The following is a 21,937-nucleotide window of genomic DNA, read 5'->3' on the forward strand; positions in this document are numbered from 1 at the left end:
TCTATGATGCTCAAATCATTATTAACCTGCAAACTTTATTAAAAACACAACTAGAAACATACTATAATAAAATTATGAAGTTTGCTACCACTGGTCCTCATCACTCACATCACTGTACTGCTCTCCAGTCACTCACATGGCTTGACCTACCTCAGCATCTCAGCTACCTTCAACTTGTAATAACACAAACAATCATATATAAACTACAGGCTGCCTAGCCCTTAGCCCAACCCTTCAGTCATACCTCCCCAACAGACATCCAAGATCAGAAGACTAAGAACTCCTCTCTGTCTATAAACCCAATAAAACTTCTAGACAAAGTCTCTATTCCCATGCTGTAGCCAAAATATGGAAGAACCTACCACTATTATGTACATCACTAATTCCTTTTTATATAAGCTTTTACTTCTCATTTATTCTAGTTTCTAATGTTTTTTAAATCATACATTTTTTAAATCATACATTTAATTCACGTATGATTTTTATCTTTTAATCAATTAATTGTTGATAGTTTTATGTATACATTTATATATTTTATTATATATGCACTCGTTAATAAGTTAAACTGACACATTTCATAAACTTGAATCATTTTAGTGACTACAAGTAAATTTTATTATCTCACAATTGTAACAGCACTGTCACTTTAAGAAGCCACGTCAGGTTTTTGAATTTCAGCGGGCTTCTAATCAAAGGCTGCTATAAAAATAAGCTTGTTTTATTTAACAAATGTTTGTCGGTTTGTCTGAAGAAGTCTAACCATAGTGTTAGATGAAAACGTTTTATAAAGTAGATAAAGTTTATTTTATTTAATAAAGCGTGCCAAGAAGCGGGAGCCTAATTGGTTTTCTTTTCTTTACCACTATTAGGCACAACTAGGGCCAGTGTTAGCATTTTGGGGGCTCCCAGCAAATGTCAAGTTGGGGGCACCATGGGAAGTATTAAACTTGTCACTGCCACCCCCTCCCTAAGCAACCTTTTAGTAGTAATATGCACAGACTGACTGGTAGCTACAACGTTCTTAAATTACAACTTATGTACCACACTATGTTGGACCAAATCACAGAGACATTCACAGCTACTGGCATTTAGTTGCAATTATGATGCATTACAACTGTATGCACAGGGCTGGACTTGGGTGAAATGGTGCCCTAGGCATTGCCTACTCTTCCAGCCCCCCCAAACACATCCTTCAGTGCTCCCCTCTCTGCCCCCCCATCTTTGGTGCCCCATATCATGCACATTACTTTTTTCTTCCTTTTCTCTCTTTTTGCCTGACTTTTCAACGTTTTCAAGATGCCATAACTTTCTATATGCTTTGATGTGCATTTTAGATTTTTTTTTTTTTATACAGCTTTTTTCATCCAAAGATGGCTAGAAAAGAAATTATGACCAAGGAAAGAAATTCAGTGTGTTGCATTTCAGCTTTCATTTTCCTTTCATCATTTCAAACCTTTTCTGACCAACACAACAGAGTAAAACATTTTAAGCCAGTGCCACGAGAAGCCATATGGGTGATGAATGCTCTGGGATGCATTTTAGAGCATTTTCCCAACCTTTTAATCTGATGTGGCCTAAACAAAAATTAAGAGTGAGAAAAGATTTTCAGTCTTTTTTTTTTCTTCTTTCAAAGATGACCCAAGTTGTACCCGAGGCTTAATGTTCAAAGCTAACAAAATAATAGCTCACGATAAACTAATAATTGTTGTGAGGATACACCGGTCCTATTTGGGAATACTGCCCCCCCTCCAAAAAAAAGACAGCCACTGCCTATGTAGCCCTCCGATGTTAGACTGGTATGAAAGCAGAGGTTCAGACTGCTACAGTTATAGACTTCAAGTGGCTGCTGACATACATATACATAGCATTACTCCTCTCACCTGACTTCCAAAGGTAGCCACCTGTATACATGCTGGATATATGAATGTGAGGAAAGTGAAAAAAATGGCTACAGTAATGTGGTACTTTGTTACCCCTAGACAGTACACTGCCCCTACACAAGCTATAGTAAACATCTTTGCACACATCTGAGGTCTGTGAGAAAAGTAAAAGAAACAATGACCACACTGTCCTGAACCCAAACACAAGCTACAATGACCTCATGTGCACACCTCTAAAGTCTGATTGATGAAAATTAAAGTAATAATAACCACACAGTCTCCCCACACATAACATACATCAATGTTCTGTGCTCACATGTTAACAGGGATGATTTTGGAATGGGTGGGTTTGAGAGAGGATGCCATTTCCAGCTTTATCCTAACAAGGGTACAATATTTTCCTATTCAGGCTAAAAAGCGTAATCTGATAATACAGTTCTCTCATTTTTCCCAATCCAACCATTGACCCCTTTTCACACAGTCAAGGATGATTAAGGGGCCTCACTGTATCCATTTATAAAGTCAGGGGAGTGGTGGCTGCCAACCTACTGGAAACTCCAAGTGTCTGAATGTTTTATGATGTACTTTACGCCTTAGTTTGGAAATGTAATTATTTGTTGGCTGCATTTTTACTTATACCCAGAAGAATAATGTGTGTGTGTCCTAACATTTCTGCCTGTGCACACAAGCATAAGCCAAAGCAATACTAGTTTTACACAGATTTCAGCAAATGGCAATACATTGTGCAACACTGGTACTGTCACACCAGATTTGTAACAGCTGTTTAGCAGCCATCAAACAGCAGCACAAATAAGTTATTTTTATTTACTTCATTCATATTTACTTCATTCATGAGTAATGCATACCAGCAACTGTCCCTTATTTCAGAGAGCTTCCATAACTTTGCTCCGTCCTTCATAAAAAAAGTTTGGCTTGCTGGTAAACCTTTCAGGATTAGACAGTAAATCCAGTCAGAGTTTTACACCTGGTATTGTCCAAAAATGCTTGCTGATGCAAAAAGTGTTATTCTATTAACTTAAGTGAATGACAGTAATATTTAAAACATTTTCCTGATTTTGAGATGTTAGTCTGCTGTTAATTTTGGCATTGAGCAAAATTCTTCACCAAAGAAGTTTAGAGTTGTAGTATTGGTGTTTTTTTTAATAAAACTCCCTGAAAGAGAAAACCACCCCTGAAGATTGGGAGCATCTGCTTTTCCTAAAATTCAAGGTTGCATGGAGATCAGTCACTCCGGGCTGCTGATCTCCCCAGGCTTACTTTGCTCATGTTCATTATCAGCTTTATCTTAACAGGGTCATATCACAGCCCCCTCGGGTTAAAGGGAAATTTGTTTAGGAAATTTTCCTCCTTATTTTCCCCAACCAGCAGCAACTTTTGTGTAGCCCCTAGACAGTCAAGGATGGTTAAGGGGTCCCCTGCAGCCATGGGTGTTGCAGGCACCCAAAGCTGGCTATGTTGTTAGTTTCAGTAGAAAGAATGTCCACCAGCATGGTTTAACTTAGCCAGGGGCATTACGTCAGTGGTAAAATATTAAATGACCGTACTACCTTTTGTTAGTTTGACAGATAGGTTACAAATTATGAAGATAAGGCCCCCCAGTGACCACAGGGTTCACTGGTGCCAAAAGCCAGCTATGGGCACGACAAGCTGCCATCCTTCAAACATACACTTAAAGATTTCCTCTCCAAATCTTGATCTGCATATACTCTAAACCAAGCTAAATCCCTTAATCCTATGCCTCTCCTTCCTTACACTCCAATTTCACCTACCTCAGAACTAATTCCATATCTCCTTTGAATATTCCAATTATCTATTCCATCATTTCTTCATTCCAGGTCTCTTTCTTCATCCGTTTCCTCTCTCATCTCAGCACTTCACTCGTCCTTGTACGTCTCCACATTCACATCATGCTTGCCTTCATCGATTTCCTCTCTTCTTCACACGTCACTCATCCCTATCTCACCTCTCCACATTCTCTTATTCTTCTCATGGTCTTTTTTCTTATTCCTTTTCCCTTTCACTTTTTACTACCTGTATTACTTAGCTCATCCCCTATTCCACTTCCCCTCCAATGAGCATCACTACATATCCTTCTAGAGGCAGAAATATAAAATCGACTATTATATTTTTTGTACTCTATTCTTGAGCAATGCATACTGTTTTGAATATGTCCTAATGTCAAAACTGTACTCATCTGTTAACTATTTTTCCTTTTCAAGTATTTAATATTTTCTCATTATTTGTCATGTATCTATTTTCTTTTTTTTATTACATTTCTATGTAGTAAGAGTAGGCCTATGCTGAAAATGGGTACTCATGGTCCAATCTGACTTTCTCAGTAAACAAATGTCAATAAATAAATAAATAAATAAAAAAACTGTATAATTAGCAGTACACCTGCATAAAAACATGCATGTGGTGAAGTTGGAGGATATGAAATGAATCAGTAAGAAACTTTATGTTTAAACATATAAAATTACTTAAGAGACTCAATTTACAAAAACTACATTCCCTGTACTGTTAGCATGAACTACATACATCTCATTCATACATTACAGGAAGTTGTTCCATTATGTAGATGACGTCCAATGGTCTTTACCCGGTTTTAATGTGTGTGGCATGCAACATATCAGTCGGTTTCAGAAATGCTGATAAAGCAATGTTGGTTTAAGAGGTAATTAGTGTCAGCATGTTTTGTGGAAAAAGATGCCATAGTGCAATTGCATACCAGCAGCAGCAAGCGTTATAAAAAAACAAACCAGTAGATAAAAACAGCCCTTATATGATGCAGGCATGCAATGTACGGAGTACTGTTTGGAACTGGAAATTCAAAACTACAAACTCAATGACAAAATCCACTTATTTAATTTGCACTAAAAAGCTTGGGATTATTTGAAGTGTAACTGCTGACTCACAATGCTTCAAGAGTCAAACTGGTGAATTCTGCCATCAAAACAAGGCAACACTTTGATCACAGGATTTCAGAGAAATAAATTCTAAAGTCAGTATCAAAGCTGCTATCACTTCCACTTATAGATGCAAGTAAAAGATAAACTGCTTACAGGTCTCCTTTGGACACTTCTCCTCCAAATGCTTCCAAGCTTCCTGTGGTTATATTCAAGATACTGGATTTCTTTATTGCTAAGTGAAAAAAATCTCTTGTTATTTTTAGGCAAGTGCTTGCTAATGCAATATACTTCAGAAAGAGGCTTTATGAACTGCAGCATGATGAATGGTACAGTCAATATAAAAACACCTTAGAACATGGCTCCCTTATTGTTTGCACTCAGCATAATCACAGTGCAGCTTGTCCAATAGGAATGCATTTCTACTTTGTACAATGCAGTTAACTTCATACAGTACTTCACAAGTTACACAGTCATGTGGTGAATTCACAGCATTAACCTTCAGGGCACATACTCAACATATACTGCTAGTGTTCTCTATTAAGAGATGGCCATATTCCAGACCCCTTTCATGCAGTGTTGCCTTTTAAGAAAATTAAATTTGACAGTACCCCAGTAACTTATCCATTCATCATCAGAGATGAGAACAATAATTCTGGCAACACCACTGGATGACAGCACTATAATAAGATGAAAGGGAAGTGTTCCTAAAAAGAGGCAAACTCAGATGGTGCAGTTTCAAGAAGTACAGCCCCTGTCCTGGAACTAGTACAACCAAGGATGATGATTATATTCAGGGATGGATGGTTGGAAGAACAGCTGCCCTCAGAAATGTGCGGTAGCAAATGTCTCATCTATATTTTCCTTAATACATGGTTTTCTACTTCACACCTGCAAACATGACCATATGGCCTCTTCCAGCCAGCATCCTGTCAACCCATTCATTCCTCCTTCCAGGGTAACATATGCTAGCCTATTTGCCTACAAACAAGGGCAACCACCATACAGCCTACTCATTCCCTGACTGGGGAGACAGCTAATCAGACCTCTCATTTCTCTGCAGTTGACAGCCAGTAGACCTTCATTTTGTTCCAGGAATACCCCTTCACTTTTAGCAGGGATTTCTCTGGCCGAGTTAAGATAGGTTACTTAGAATTATAAGTAAGGAGGGAAAAACAAGCCTGCTTTCTATGTAGACACACAAACAAGCAGTGCTGGTCATGTGATACTATGCAGCAGGGAAAGAAAGCACAGAGCTGGGATAGCAAAGCTTGTGGGGTAGTAAAAGACCTTTAATACGAGAGAGATGCTTCATGTACCCATTGGTTTGCGGGGATAGTAAAAGACCTTTAATATGAGAGAGATGCTTCATGTACCATTGGTTTGCAAGGAATAGTTTATATTGATCATAGATGGGGGATTTATAGCAACTGGCTAAGAAAGAAAAGTACAGTTTTGTACCTACTATAAATGTAGATGTTCGAAGATCCACATTGCTGCAGTCCTTACTTATGGGTAGTCCGCTGTCCTCGGTCGGCCCGAATACCAAAGTATTAGGCTGACGTCGGTCATGGGCGCACAGCCCTGACATCAGAGCGTCAGGGTATAAAAGCGCATGACCGACGTCATATCCTCAGTCTTTTCTTGCCCCAGATGTCAGAAGGCCCTAAAAGAAATGCCACAGCCAAAAAACAGAGTACCTTCCCAAAAGATATGCCCAACTACAGCCATCACCCAAACCATATAACCATGCTAAGCTACAGAGGGGAAGGAGGGAGGGAAAACTGGACTGCAGCAATGTGGATCTTCGAACATCTACATTTATGGTAGGTACAAAACTGTACTATGTTCTTCATCTCACATTGCTGCAGTCCTTACTTATGGGTAGAATCCCAAAGCAACGGGAAAGGGAGGTTGGAAAAATCATAAAGCATTAGGGGCTGCTAAAATGCCCTGTAATATTGCAGTGGCAAATCCAGCCCTAGACTTAGAATAAAGAGGAAGGTGGTAATGTTTAGAAAAAGTATGTACTGAACTCCAAGTGGCTGCTTCCAAAATATCCTTTGTAGCTACCCCCCTTAGAAAGGCAGTAGAAGTTGCAGTAGCTCTAGTGGAATGAGGTCTGATTCCAGTCGGAATCTCTTTACCATGATGGGAATAACAAAAGAAATACAAAACCCAATCCATTTAGAAATAGTTTGTTTTGAAACAGGTCTACCCTGTGAACCCAAAGCAAAAGAAACAAACAACTGCTGAGACTGTCTGAACTCCTTGGTTCTGCTCAAATAATAACGCAACTGCCTGTGAATATCCAAAGTATGCAAAATCTTCTCCCTTTATTTTGAGGATTTGCATAAAAAGTAGGCAAATGAATAGTTTGGTTTAAGGCCACACTAGAAACCACTTTAGGCATAAAGGAAGGATTAGTATGCAAAGACACCCTATCCTTATGAAAAATCAAGAAAGGCTCCACTGCCATAAGGGCCTGTAATTCAGAAACCCTTCTTGCAGAAGTAATGGCCAACAAAAAAGCAGTTTTCCATGACAAATACTTTAACTCGGCAGTAGCTGCAGGCTCAAAAGGTTGTAGAGTAAGCTTTTCCAACACAAAATTGAGATCCCAAGCAGGAGTAGGAGCTTTACGTGGGGGTCTTATGTTCTTTGCCCCTCTGAGAAACTGTTTAAACAAAGGATGAGAGAATAAAGGAGGGTCACAGTCATAATTAGCCGAAATGGCTGCAGCATGAACCTTTATGGAGGAGAAGGACAAACCTTTGTCTAATAACTCAGTAAGATATTGTAAGGAAGCACTTAAATTAGGCTTGGAAACATCAAAGTCCTTCCCTTTGCTCCAAATAAAAAATCTCCTCCATTTATCAGCATAAACTTTCCTTGTACTAGGCCTCCTGGCCTCCAAAATAACATTCAAAACTTGTTGTGGAAGCTGAGAACCTCCAGAATCTAAAACAGAATATGCCAGGCTGTTAGATGCAGAGACTGAATCCTGACATTGAGGAAGTGATTGCCCTCCTGAGACAAAAGGTGTGGAATCAAAGGCAGAGGCCATGGAGGCTCTCGGACCAAACTCCTCAGTAGTGGGTACCAGTGTTGTCGAGGCCAATCCGGTGCTATCAGAATCATGGATGGCTTGTCTTGTGTTAGAAAAATCTACATGCTGCCTAGAAAAATATATTTACAATGTGTGCTGCTTAGAAAATATATTTACATACATGCTGCCTAGAAAAATATATTTACAATGTGTGCTGCTTAGGAAGATGTGTATTTAATCATCCAAACACATATAAGTTGTATGATCAAATATATAGAGAAATGTGTGCTTTAGTTAGGAATAAATGTACTTAATGCATTTAATTCTGTCTTACTAGAATAACAGTAAAAATAAACCTGCATATTATTGCTTGAAGTACAAGCTGCAGTGTAATCAGAAATTTGACCTTGGCAGCTTGCAGATGCAGTCTGGCTCATGTCTTTCAAGTAAAGATTATTTTGCAAAGTTGGAAAATAATAAATCTGTTTGCATGTATGTCCTCTTTCCTGCCTCCACCAGACTATCTCTGATAGTGCGAGCTGGGGACAAGAGAAACAAAAGGAGGCTTTAAGGAAGACTTACATCTATTGTATTTGAACTAATCAGAGAACCTTGAATTGGCTACATCCTCAGGAGGTCATCGTGACTGACCAGCTGTCTGCAAGGCTGCAACATTCTCATGGGAAAAGGACTTTTTGAAAAACACAAAATCAGCACTTTTTATGAATAACTATGATGTAAAGACCCTGTCACTGACCACACCAGTAAGGTGGGCAAAACTGATAATGAAATGTATATAACCAATGTGTTTTGGTCAATAAAGCAGTCAAAATTCTATACAAACTTTGTGTATGGTTTTTTGCCTCCTAATGTACATTAGTGATATCTGAGTTGCTCCTGCATTATTGTTTGTTATTAATTGACATTGTGTTTGAATAACTCAATGATTTTTACAGTCTGACTCTAACAAATTTATTTAACATCTTGGTCCTTCGGACGGAATTGCTACAGGTCAGAATATATAGGTGGTATTGAAGTCTAGAAGAAGGAAAGACCTCCGACTGAATTGTCGTGCCTAAAGAGGCTGTCCACTTATCTGATCTGGGAAAACTGGGTCCTAAAAGCCTATCAAACATAAGCAGGAGGCTCGGGTAAGCAGAATTCCTCTCTTTGTTTTTGTTTTAGATCAGGGACCAGGTTACACTGTGCTATTGCTAAGGTTTGTGATAGCAGGGAGAGGTAGTCAAGTATTGTATCTTGAGTCATAGAACAGGAAATAAAGCAAAACAAAGTAAACAGTCATTCTAGACACTACTGTGAATACGGGAATAGAGATACCACGTGGTACAAGAGAAAGGGTTACGTAACAGTTCTGTTGTTTTTTTTCTCTCTCTCTCTCTCTCTCTCTCTCTTCCTTTTTTTTCTCTTTCAGAGACATGGAAAATGAATGCACTAAAGGGTCACGTGACAGAAGATGCAAAATATATGCAATTACAGAGAGCAGATAATGTGAGATATTTTGCAAAATGTGTTAACAACTATAAATTTGATAGTAAACTAGATAAACTTTCACTAGTTAAACTCCTTAAACAAGTTTTAATCTGATGCAGGGCGTCAGGCAAAAAAAAACAAAAGCTTAAAAATTCTGAAACATTTTTAGACAACAGAGTAAAAGGTCTAACAGACAGAATCTCTGAAAATGAAAACTTAGAGTAGACTGGACTTGCATTAATTAATGCCTACAACAGGAAAATGAGACAGTAGATGGATATTATGCTAGATTATTAAAATGCTTAAAATAACAATTAAAAAAATATATATATATATACATTTTAAAAGGTTGCATTGCCTCTGTTAGTAGTTTTATTACAAGGCATATGATAAATCACTGAACAAACAGGCTGCAAGCCTTACTTGAGTATGCTAGACGTACTGAAAGACACTTTAATAGTAAAAAGAAAAAGGGCACAAGTCTTCACTGTTGAAGACGGAGCTGAAGTATTTGTATTACAGTCAGGTAAAAGGGCATCTAGCTAGGGACTATAAACAAAATAAGAAAGCAATAACAGAAGATAAAGGAGATGTGGACTGACTATATAATAGTGATAATAACCAAAATCATGAGGAAAGGTTAATAAAGAAAAAGAAAATGTGAATGTAGTAGAGGGAATAGAGCAAGTACAAACAGATGTAAAGAATAAAATGAAAATAAAATTTTAGATTTAGCATTGTTGAGCCTGGAGCTCTACCTAGCAAATACAAAACCAGAAGTAACACTTCTGGTGGAGGGAAGAAAGGTCAAATTCCTGTGTGACTCAGGAGCCACGGACTTTGATACACCCTCCAAGTTACCAAAACATTCTAAATCACCTAATTATATATTAGTAAAAGCAGCAAATAGACAGCTATACAGGGAACCACTTTCCCATAATATAGCAATAACTGACCCTGTTTCAGGTATGACTCAGAAAAGTAAAATTGTAGTTTCTGCAAAAATATCCAGTAAACTTACTGGGAAAAGACCTTGTGCAGATATTTGGCATAGCAGTAGTTCCTACCATGCAGGGTATGGAAGCACAAAGACGAATGAATGCTCTTGTGGTGTGATCAGAGGGTGAAGCCTATTATTGGTACAGCCAGGACCTAGTTATGATTGGTCCAGGGCAGTAACCAAAGAACTGATAAACGTAGCCATCAGTAAGGTACCCTCCCTTGACACTGATCAGCAGCACTGGTTACATTGTACTCCATACTACTGTAGCACACCAGGACCTAATAAAAAATATAAGTAAAAATCCTGCTGACAAATTAATATTACAAACTTTATGCTGGGATACTGAGGGAAACAGTGTAGTAAGCTGTTCATTACCTCAGGAGTTCATGAGATTGTATAAGTCCAATAGACTGCCACATGTCAGCTTGACAAAAACAAAAGTTTTAAATGGGCAGACTTAGAAAAAAAGGTAACAAAATGGGAAAACAGACTGATTTAAAAATGTCAGGACAAGGGATATGAAAACAAAACTGAATTGGTTGACACAGACACATACAGCTGTACACTTGCAATCTAGTAAGGACAGCTGATTAGCATTTTATTAAAAGAAAAGAAAAGGCCTTGTGTAAAATTCCAACAACTCTGTGGTCAACAGGCAAGTCAAATGTAGGGCTTATTCAAGCAGCAGGACCAGTTACAATTACCCCAAAGTCAGCTTTTAGACCACAGAAAAAACAATACATTTTGGGAAAGAATGCAAAAGTAGAAATTAAGCCTATAATAAGCAGCATTACTCAAAAAAGTACTGGTAGAATCTCCTGATTCACCATGTGATACACCCTATTTCCTGTTAAGAAAAAGCAAACGGGAATGGCAGATGGTACAAGATTTATAAGCTGTGAATAATGCAGTATGCCAGACCCACATACCTTATTAAATGATTTGAGAAATATTTCACTGTGGTAGATATTAGCAATGCATTTTTCTCAATACCTATCCACCCTGACAGCCAGCATTGGTTTGCATTTACATTTCAGGGCAAAAGGTATATTACACCCGACTACCACAGGGATATAGTGAAAGTCCAACGATATTCGCACAAGAGATGGCTAGCAACCTGGCAGGGTTTTCTCCACCAGGGGCAGCCAAGTACTACTTTATGTAAATGACATCTTTAGCAGCACCCAGCAGCAGTGCAGGGTGAATACAGTAGCATTGTTAAAATTTTTAGTAATACAAGGACACAAAGTAAACAAGAGTAAGTTACAAACTTTGGGAAAAAAAAAACAGGTTAGATACCTGGAATATGTGATATTCAGTAAAGGTAAAATACTAAATAGTGGGAAAAGAGAAAGGAAAAAAACAGCAATTTTGCAAGCACCCAAACCAACAACTAAAAAGAAATAATGTCTTTCCTAGGTACAACTAATTTTTGTTGGAACTGGGTACCAAATTATTTTACAATGAAAAACAAAAGCAGAAATGGCTTTCTGCAGGTTGAAGCAGTTAATAGCTTCTTCATTAGTTTTAAGACTTCCAAGTTATCACAAACGTTTTTAGACCATAGATTGTAAGCAATGGTACATGACATCAGTATTAAAGCAGCAACATGGGGATAAGCAATGCCCCATAGCTTACTATTCATTACAGTTAGACCCAGTGGTGCAATCTTTGCCTCACTGTGTACAAGCAGTAGTTGCAGCAGCAATGGCAGTACAGGCTTCAGCCTCAATGGTGTTATTCCACCCTTTCACATTGAGAATGCCTCATGCAGTTGCAATAATTCTGCCACAAGAAAAAGTTGCATACCTTTCTCCTGCTAGACATCTTTCATGTATGACCATACTGCTGAGTCAACCTCATATAAACAGTTAGCTTTACCTAGACAAGATCTTACAGATATGCCCTTGGACAATGCTGAGGTGACATATTACGTGAATGGCTCATGCAGAAGGGGTCCTACAGGAAAAATCTGGTGGGGTATGCAGTAGTTACAGACACTAAAAATTTAGAAGCACAAACTTTGCCACACAACTTGTATGCTCAAGCAGCAGAACTGGTAATCTTGACAGAAGCATGTATTTTAGTAAAAGGCAAAAGTAAACATATATACTGATAATCAGTATGCTTTTCTACAGTGCATGTGTTTGCACAATAATAAAGAAAATAGAGGGATGATTACATCCAGTGAAAAACCTATTAATCATGCGCAATTTATTTTGGAGCTATTAGAATCTATTCAGTTGCCTACTAAAGTAGCTATTTGTAAATGTGTAGCTCATACAAAACAACAGGATAAGATTTCAAAGGTAATGCACGAGCTGATGCAGCTGCAAAGCAAGCAGCCTCAGACTCAGGAACTTTATTTTTTGAAAAATTACAGCCCTTTGAGATTTTAGATTTAAACATGTTAAAAACAATGCAAATGCTTACTACAACAGCAAAAAACAAAACTGGGTAAAACAAGGTGCAATTTAATATTACCGTCTAATTTATTTAAAATGCAGCTTTGTTGAGCCATGGGCAGAGCCATGTCTCAACAGGGGATGGTACAGTTAGTAAATAAAATATTCCAAACATATGGATACATAAATTATACAATAAAATTTTGTGCAGCTTGTCATACTTGTAACAAAGCACCATGCACAAGGAGCATTTAAAACAAGCAAGGAGTTTCCCTACACCACCATATCCATTCCATACTATTTGTATGGACTTCATAGAGTTGAATAAATGTGGAGGGAAAAATACTGTTTAGTGATCATAGATATGTTTTCAAAATGGGTAGAAGCTTTTCCTTAAGGAATCACTGTGCTTACCACCCACAGTCAGCAGGACTGGTGGAGAGGTACAATGGGATTTTAAAAAAACAAGTTAAGAAAGTTGATGAGTAAGACTCAGAAGAATTGGATTTGCTGTTTACCTCTAGCATTGCTGAGCATGAAAAACAGTAACAAATGTAAAGGGTTTGATCCCCTTTAAAGTAGTATTTGGAAGGGCATATTATGTGCCTCAGTAAAAGCTCTCATGCCTGCAGGGCTGGAGGCTGACAGTTCACTAGCTAATTAAATAAAGAAACTGTTATAAATAAGACTGTTTTGCAGTTGAACTCTTTTCAGATAAAACAAGAAACAAAACCAGAAGCCGTGCTGACCCGGGTCCTGGATTTGGCTGAAAGTCATAAAGAAAAGAACTGGGCGAGTCCAAGGTGGGAAGGTCCGTACCAGGTACTGTTGGCAACACCCACTGCAGTGAAAATTGCTGAGAGATCATCTTGGGTTCATTTAACCCATTGCAAACCTGTTAAGAAATTCAGTTTGGACATACCACAGGAACAGAATGGCCAGAGGCAGAATAAATAAAATGTGAAACAACCCCAGAGACATTGGTTCACTGGCCTACTGATCATACACTTAATAACTATGTTTGTAGTAACCTTTTTGTTGTTATGGTTTTTCTTGCATATAACTACAGAAGTAAAATTAATAAAACGTGATGAAGGACTGGCTACAGACTGGCACCCAAACTTTAACACATACCTGGCTATGAAACGAGTTTATGTAGAGACTATGAACATTTCAAATTGCTGGGTCTGTACTGCAATACCCACAGCATATGGAGGACTTTTAATGTCTGCTGTCCCCTTGGGAATAAATGAAACTTGGGAAAACCTGTTATTTGACACAGGCACCGTGAGATCACAGGACAAAATTGCTTTATTTTTACCTGTTCACACAAAAAGAAATTGTATGAGAATAATACCCTCCAGGTGGGCTGGAGTAATGGTAATATAACAATGTCTTATAAATGTTACATTAAAGTCAAAAGTGGGGGTACTGTTTGTAATACAAACCATGATTCATATCTGAGTTCAATGAAAACTACATTAAATGCAGTATGTGACAATCTAGTCTTAACTAAGCAATTGTCTATTAGGAATAGAAAAATGTTTCATGCAGGGATAACACGTATCAGTACCAAAGTAATGATTTTATTTGTGGGAAAAAGGCATATAAATGGTTACCTGAGAATTGGTCCGGCAGTTGTTTTTGGGTTATCTGGTTTCAGCAATAAGACATACTGCAGAATTACCTTTGGGTAAAATATGAAACGTAAGGAAACAGCTCGAGAATCTGAAGGTCCAGTGAGAAAAAACCCTGTGAATCCAGTTGGTAAAATCGAAGCTGGTTAAAAGGCCATAATTCAGTGAAAGACAAAAGTAAATTGACTCATATGAACCTGGGCAACAGTGTTATATCCAGGGCAGGAATGCCACCAGCCTATGGAGCAGTCAAATCGATCTGGGAGCTGAGAAAGCTGTCAAAAGTCATGAACAATGCAACTTTTTCCACCCTAGAATTGGTGACTAATGAACTGAATGCAATAAAAACTGTTGTGCTACAAAATCGAATGGCTCTTTACTTCACCCTAGCGGCAAGAGGTGGTACACGAAGAAGAATGCTGACATTCCAGACAACCAACATGAAATCAATGACCACCTAGAGGTAATTCAGCAAGTATCAGCAATGACTAAACCAGGCCCAAACCCACTGACGGACTTTTTCCAGAATCTGTTTGGGTGGGGTGGGGTTCCATCCTATTAAACATTTAATTGCTATTTGTGTGGGTATACTCCTAATAGGAACATGTGTTTACTGTGAAATTCCCTGCATGAAAAGATTAATCAAAAATTTGTTGATATATCTGCTACTGAAACTCTTTACCAAAGTGTTGAAATTAAAAGATTAATTTCAAATGATGCTTTTCTGAAATATAAAACCAATGACTTACTTAGCTGAAAGCCCTTGAAAGGGAAAGGCTGAGGAATGAAATAATATTGTTTATGTTTTAAACAGTATTAAATGCATTAAAAGGAGGGAGAATGTTAGAAAAATCTACATGCTGCCTAGAAAATATATTTACAATGTGCTGCTTAGAAAATATATTTACATACATGCTGCCTAGAAAATATATTTACAATGTGTGCTGCTTAGGAAGATGTGTATTTAATCATCCAAACACATATAAGTTGTATGATCAAATATATAGAGAAATGTGTGCTTTAGTTAGGAATAAATGTACTTAATGCATTTAATTCTGTCTTACTAGAATAACAGTAAAAATAAACCTGCATATTATTGCTTGAAGTACAAGCTGCAGTGTAATCAGAAATTTGACCTTGGCAGCTTGCAGATGCAGTCTGGCTCATGTCTTTCAAGTAAAGATTATTTTGCAAAGTTGGAAAATAATAAATCTGTTTGCATGTATGTCCTCTTTCCTGCCTCCACCAGGGAAGTGCTTTGTGCGCACTATCTCTGATAGACAAGAGAAACAAAAGGAGGCTTTAAGGAAGACTTACATCTATTGTATTTGAACTAATCAGAGAACCTTGAATTGGCTACATCCTCAGGAGGTCATCGTGACTGACCAGCTGTCTGCAAGGCTGCAACATTCTCATGGGAAAAGGACTTTTTGAAAAACACAAAATCAGCACTTTTTATGAATAACTATGATGTAAAGACCCTGTCACTGACCACACCAGTAAGGTGGGCAAAACTGATAATGAAATGTATATAACCAATGTGTTTTGGTCAATAAAGCAGTCAAAATTCTATACAAACTTTGTGTATGGTTTTTTGCCTCCTAATGTACATTAGTGATATCTGAGTTGCTCCTGCATTATTGTTTGTTATTAATTGACATTGTGTTTGAATAACTCAATGATTTTTACAGTCTGACTCTAACAAATTTATTTAACATCTTGTCTGGCCTTCAAGAGAACCTTGGGCAGAAAAGGTAGAGGTGGAAAGGCATATACATGAAGATTGTTCCAACTGAATGACAGAGCGTCCACCTTCCAAGCTGTGGGATGAAACCTTTTTGTGGAAAACTTTGGCAACTGGTAATTTAGTGGAGAAGCGAACAGATCTATGTCTGGAGTTCCCCATGACACTGTCAACTTTTGAAATACCTGAGGATCCAATTTCCACTCGTGAGGATCCACTATTTGTCTGCTCAATACATCTGCTAAGGAGTTCTGTGCTCCTGGTAGAAATCTTGCCTGAAGATTGAGGTTGTAACTGAGAGCTGTCTCCCACAAAATCATCGCTTGTCTGCAAAGAGGATACGAATGAGTTCCCCCTTGCTTGTTGATGTACCACATGACAGTTGTGTTGTCTGTTAGAATCAACACCTGCCCTGGGTGAAGTAAATCCTTGAAAGCCATTAATGCAAATTGTACTGCTAACATCTCCTTCAAGTTGATATGCAAATGTTGAAGTCTGGCAGGCCACGTGTCTTGCACCCATTTCCCATTGAGGTGTGCTCCCCAAGCCTTGTCCGAGGCATCCGTCGTTAGAATCTGACTCGCCTCTGGTCGGGTCACAGAGAGTCCCTTGTTTAGGTGACATTCCTGAGCCCACCACAAAAATTCCTTCTGAATGCAAGGTATCATTTGAATGACAGTGTCTAGATCCTGGCAGTGTTGTGTCCATAGATTTTTGAGATACCATTGAAGCTTCCTCATATGCAATTTGGCATTGGGAAGCACCAGAATACAAGATGCCATGAACCCCAAGGCTTGAAGGACTGTCCTTGCAGTCAGCCTGGACTGTAGAGACATTTGATGGAAATAAAGTGAAAGACTTTTCTGTTTGTCCGGGGTCAAAAGGCCATCTGGGAAGCTGTATTCAGTCTCACACCCAGAAAGCACATGTCCTGAGAGGGTACTAGACTGGACTTTGTTTCGTTCACAGAATACCCTAGGCATCTTAACACTACCATCACATACTATAGATGCTGAAGAAGCTCGTCCTTGTCTTGTGCAATAATCAGGCAATCGTCCAAATAAGGATAAATTTGTATTCCTTCCATCCTGAAAAAGGCTATCACTGGAGCCAGAACCTTTGTGAACACTCTGGGCGCAGTAGATAAGCCAAAGGGCAATGCAGAGAACTGATAATGTAAATTTCCAGCTCGAAAACGCAGGTACTTCCTGCAACTGGGCCTGATAGGAACATGAAGATAAGCCTCTTTTAGATCCAGAGTTACCATCCAGTGATCTTTTCCCAGCAGAGGCAAAAGCTGTTGTAATGTCAACATTTTGAACTTTGGAATGTCCAAATAAGTGTTGAGGAGAGATAAATCCAAAATCGGTCTCCACGTGTTCCCTTTCTTTGGTACTAGAAACAGGCGGGAATAAAACCCTAGACCCACTTCTGAAGGAGGTACTGGCTGTATGGCTCCCATGTGAAGAAGTAATGAAATCTGTTTGTGAGCCTCCATCCTTTGCCGAGGAGGAATATCTGGCATACCCTTGAAAGGAGGCAATGTATGGAAATAAAACTTGTAACCTTTGTTTATAATGTCCAACACCAATTTGTCTTGGGTGATTAAAAACCAATTTTGCTTGAAGAGAGCTAGCTTTCCTCCCAAAGGAGCTGCCAGGCAAGAAGAATCTGGCAGCTGAAAATGCAGGTCATTGGGCCTGTTTACGAAAGGACTGGCCCCTACCCTCACCAGCAGATTGAGCAGGCGAACTCCATGTTCTAGGCCTAAAGGTACTCTGAGCTCTGCCCCTACCACACCTAGATCTACCCCTAGACTGGGAATCAGAAGAAGGGTACGTCCACCCCTTAGCAGGCCAATTTCTACTAAACTTAGGAGGTTGAACCTGCAAAAAATCTTTAACAGTCTGCATAGACTTAGCCTTGTCCTCCATTTTCTTCAAAACAGACTCCACAGGAGGACCAAACAAAACTTCGGACTGTAAAGGGGCATCCAGAATTCTAGACTTAACATGCTCAGATAAATTCTGATCCTTAAGCCAGGCATGCCTACGAAGAACTGAACCAGTGGCAGCCACTCTAGAAGAAGCCTGCAAAGCATCAGAGCCACACTGCAAAGAATGTTTCCCCACCTGTTCAGAAACATGCACCAAATCTTGCAATTCTTTACACTCTATGCCCTCTGCCAAAGCATCCACTTTAGATTTTAGCTGAGAAAGGAGGAAATTCTGATATTTCAACATATGAAACTGGCAATTTAAAGCCCTCATTGCTAAAGTAGAAGAGGTGTACACCTTCTTACCCCATCTGTCCAAAGCTCTAGCTTCCTTATCTAGAGGAACCGGATTCTTTACAACAGAAGCCCTAACACCCTTAGGTCCCTGACTAATAGTTTCTGGGTCCACCCTTGGACTCTTATATAGGTATTTATGAGCCTCAGGTACCCTATAATACCTGTCCGGTTTAACTGGTGCAGGAGGCATAGAATCTGGATTAAATGAAGCCTCCGAAAAAACATCCTGAACAACATCCAAAACAGGAGGAATAGCCAAGGGTCTGTGCTGTGGTAAAAACAAGAACTCTCTAAGCCTCTTTCTGGAATCTGAGTAATCCTGTCCTTCCCACCGAAAATGTTCCCTCATAGAGTGTAAGGTTTCTGAAAAAGAAAAATCCTCTGGAGGGGAAGCAGAAGGAGTAGAATCCTCTGCATCGGAATCCGAATAAGGAGGAAAATCTTGAATATCTTCAGCAGAAGACTCAGAATCATCTGAGGCCTGCTCCAAAATTTCCAACTCTGGTTCTACCCTGGGCCTCTTATCAGGAGGGGGCATGGAACCTCTAATTAAAGTAATCAAATCTTCTGCCATTTTAAGCATATGCTTCTTAGGTACAGACCCTGAAGAACCAGAACTAACTCCAGAAGAAGGCAAAACAGACCTGCCCTTAGAAGGAGCCCTAGAAACAGTAGCAGAAGGCCTAACCCCCTTAGGCAAAGAAGGGAGAATAGTAACCTGAGAGGCCCCTTCAGCCTGACCTGACTCCTGTGAGGCCACATCCTGTAAAATCAAGGTTTCCCCCTGAGACTCAACAGAAACTTCAGCCGGATCCACCTGTTCCACTGCAGTCTCTAAAGGACCGGCATCCGAAATGGACGAATCATCCTGTCTAGGCTTTACAGATTTGTCTTTACGCTTCTTCATGGAAGCGGGCGTCGGAGGATCCGACGGCATATTATAATTACACCGTTTGCCAAAGACTAACCTAGCGCAATCTAGCCTTCTCTTAATAGTGCGCTTATTAAACCTAGCACAAAACCGACACCCAACTACGTGCTCCGGTCCCAAGCAAGGGATACAAAGTGAGTGGTAATCCCTATGCGGTATCTGCTTCCCACAAGAAATACAATTATTCACTTTTTCTGACATCCGGTAAATAACTGAGGCAAGAAAAAACAAAAATGCTCCCCAACGGGGTACTTAGCCCAACTTGGTATGTCTGAAACTCCGAAAATGAAAAATTTCAGAAAGCCGAACGGCACTTGCAACGCTGCTTCTGCATCGGACCATGCGGCAAAAAAGACTGAGGATATGACGTCGGTCATGCGCTTTTATACCCTGACGCTCTGATGTCAGGGCTGTGCGCCCATGACCGACGTCAGCCTAATACTTTGGTATTCGGGCCGACCGAGGACAGCGGACTACCCATAAGTAAGGACTGCAGCAATGTGAGATGAAGAACATCAGCATGACTCCATAGATGTGGAATCTATAACAACTGTTCATGATAAAAGAGAAAAAAAAATTGTCAAGTATTGTTGAGTATTCTAAAACACATGCCCTGACAACTAAGTTTTGAGGATTTATATATTTGTACATACTAGCTGTTTGAGTTTGGCAGTTTAGATATGCTTTTTATAGTGTTTCTCAAAATGCTGCTGTAAATCGTTCATGAATAAATCTGCTTAATGCAGCTTTGTATCCAGAAGACTTTTCTATTAATACTCCCCAGCTACATCTTCTCCAAAGTTGCTGGAACTTACTCTAGTACTGATGCTCTAGGGGTCTCCCTTTTGCGAGTATCTGCTCGACTCCCAGTAATGCCTATCCTAGTTTATATGCAGCCTACATCACCTGCCTAATAGGTGCCACCCATAGCACCAGAGTCCTATATTTGCATTCAAAATTGCAGCAGACACACTACCTTGTGTATTTTGTGACCATCCATTAGGTTAGTGAATAACTGCCTGTCTCGTACTTCAGCTCCATGTAAAAAGGATATATAATGTTAAAATAAGATAAGTGATTATCTTTTTGTTTTCTCAAAGGCAGTTCAGAGTCACACCATCCATAAGAATGAATTTCTCTTTCCAAGAAAGCCTTGGGACAGTTTCAAGGCATGATTCCAGTCCTGGAGTTGCTTTTTTTTGTCATCTACCATGGTGTAACCTCTACTACTATACATTTTTTTAATTTTTTTTTTTTTTTATGAAGTACAGAACCCTATGAGCCCTGAGAAATCATGCCAGTAGACAGACACTGCCTTGTTGTCCTAATGAACTAAACTGCCTATCTGGAATATCAGCAATGCTCAAGTCCAGTGATTTGCTAACATAACTTTTCCTTGGAATTACAAAAGGTTTCAAAGTCATTCAGCCTACAAAACTAGCCGATTGCCTTGATGCAAGCACTTGTTTGTTCATTCTTGGGGTTCCATGAGAAATCCCCGAGGCAAGCAGGCAAAGCATACAAATGGTTATCAGTTCTCCACACACCAATAGCAAGATCTCTGAACTGGGAGTCCCAAAATCCACTATGTTGGCTGATGTAAAGCTAAAATAACATCCACCAATTCAGTTAACTGTAGAGGATGAATATTGGATGTGCAAATATCATTCTGTATATATGTTAATATTTTAAGTCTTAGTACTGGCTCTTAACATGCTACAGGATTTTCAGTTCCTCAAGATGGTCCTTCATTCATACAGCTACTTTAAATACACACTTAAAGGAATGTAGAGATTTTATTCATTTATTGCTTTTTGATAACTAGATGAGAGCTGGTCTATTGATAATTTTCAGTCACAACCTGAGAACAAGGCACAATGGTTTAACTCTATTGAAGAATAGCATATGGTTACAATTTTGTTATAAAGAAACTACAGCTGAAACAAAGGAGTCATCCTGTGATCCCAGTAGCAATTGCTACTGATGTGTCTTCAAGATGCTGTTGTAGCATTTGCAAATGAATTCAGCAATAAGATATTCTTTGAGTGTATTCTTAAAAGTCGCCAACAATTTCCAACTTTTTAATGTCAGAAAGCAGGTGATTCCATGCAGCAAGACCAAATCTGGAGAATGTTTTCTCCCAATATTTTGAAGCATGGGTGAACAAGGTTGAAAACAGTCATAGTTTCTGAGAACATAGATGTTTTCTTGTATAGGCGGTTTTCCTTTTAATGGGGACACTACCCTCACTTTAAGGACCGTGAAAATAAGTGCAGTTACCAACAGTGTAGCCTTGTTAGAAACAGAGAAAATTAGCGTTTTTCATTTAGTCAGCTGTGATGTATTAGGGGCTTGGCCCTGTAGTATAAATCTACAGGCTTAGTTTTCAACACGGTCTCTCCTATGGGTATTATGGGCCGAGTGTAGGACAAGAAATGGAAGGCCATGTTCTAGTGTTGGTAATATTACATTTTTAGTAATTACTGAATGAGCTTTAGTGGACAGCAAATAGCTAATTGTATAGCACATTTGTATTGACCAAGTATTTTATTAGTTATATAGTCATTAAGTGGAGTG

At 39.0% G+C, this 21,937-nt stretch overlaps 1 protein-coding gene across 6 annotated transcripts in view; it reads right to left on the bottom strand.

Moving 5' to 3' along the window:
- Positions 1-21,937, bottom strand: part of IRAG2 (inositol 1,4,5-triphosphate receptor associated 2) — a 1,240,358-nt gene that overhangs the window by 992,916 nt on the left and 225,505 nt on the right. For all 6 annotated transcript variants that reach the window (XM_044087670.1, XM_044087672.1, XM_044087673.1 and 3 more), the window contains exon 7: positions 4,964-5,042. In XM_044087670.1, coding sequence (XP_043943605.1) covers positions 4,964-5,042 — 79 coding nt within the window. The remainder of the gene's footprint in view (positions 1-4,963; positions 5,043-21,937) is intronic.

Source organism: Protopterus annectens, chromosome 11.part0 (assembly GCF_019279795.1).
Source record: "Protopterus annectens isolate FY-2018-M chromosome 11.part0, PAN1.0, whole genome shotgun sequence".
Lineage (NCBI taxonomy): Eukaryota > Metazoa > Chordata > Ceratodontiformes > Protopteridae > Protopterus > Protopterus annectens.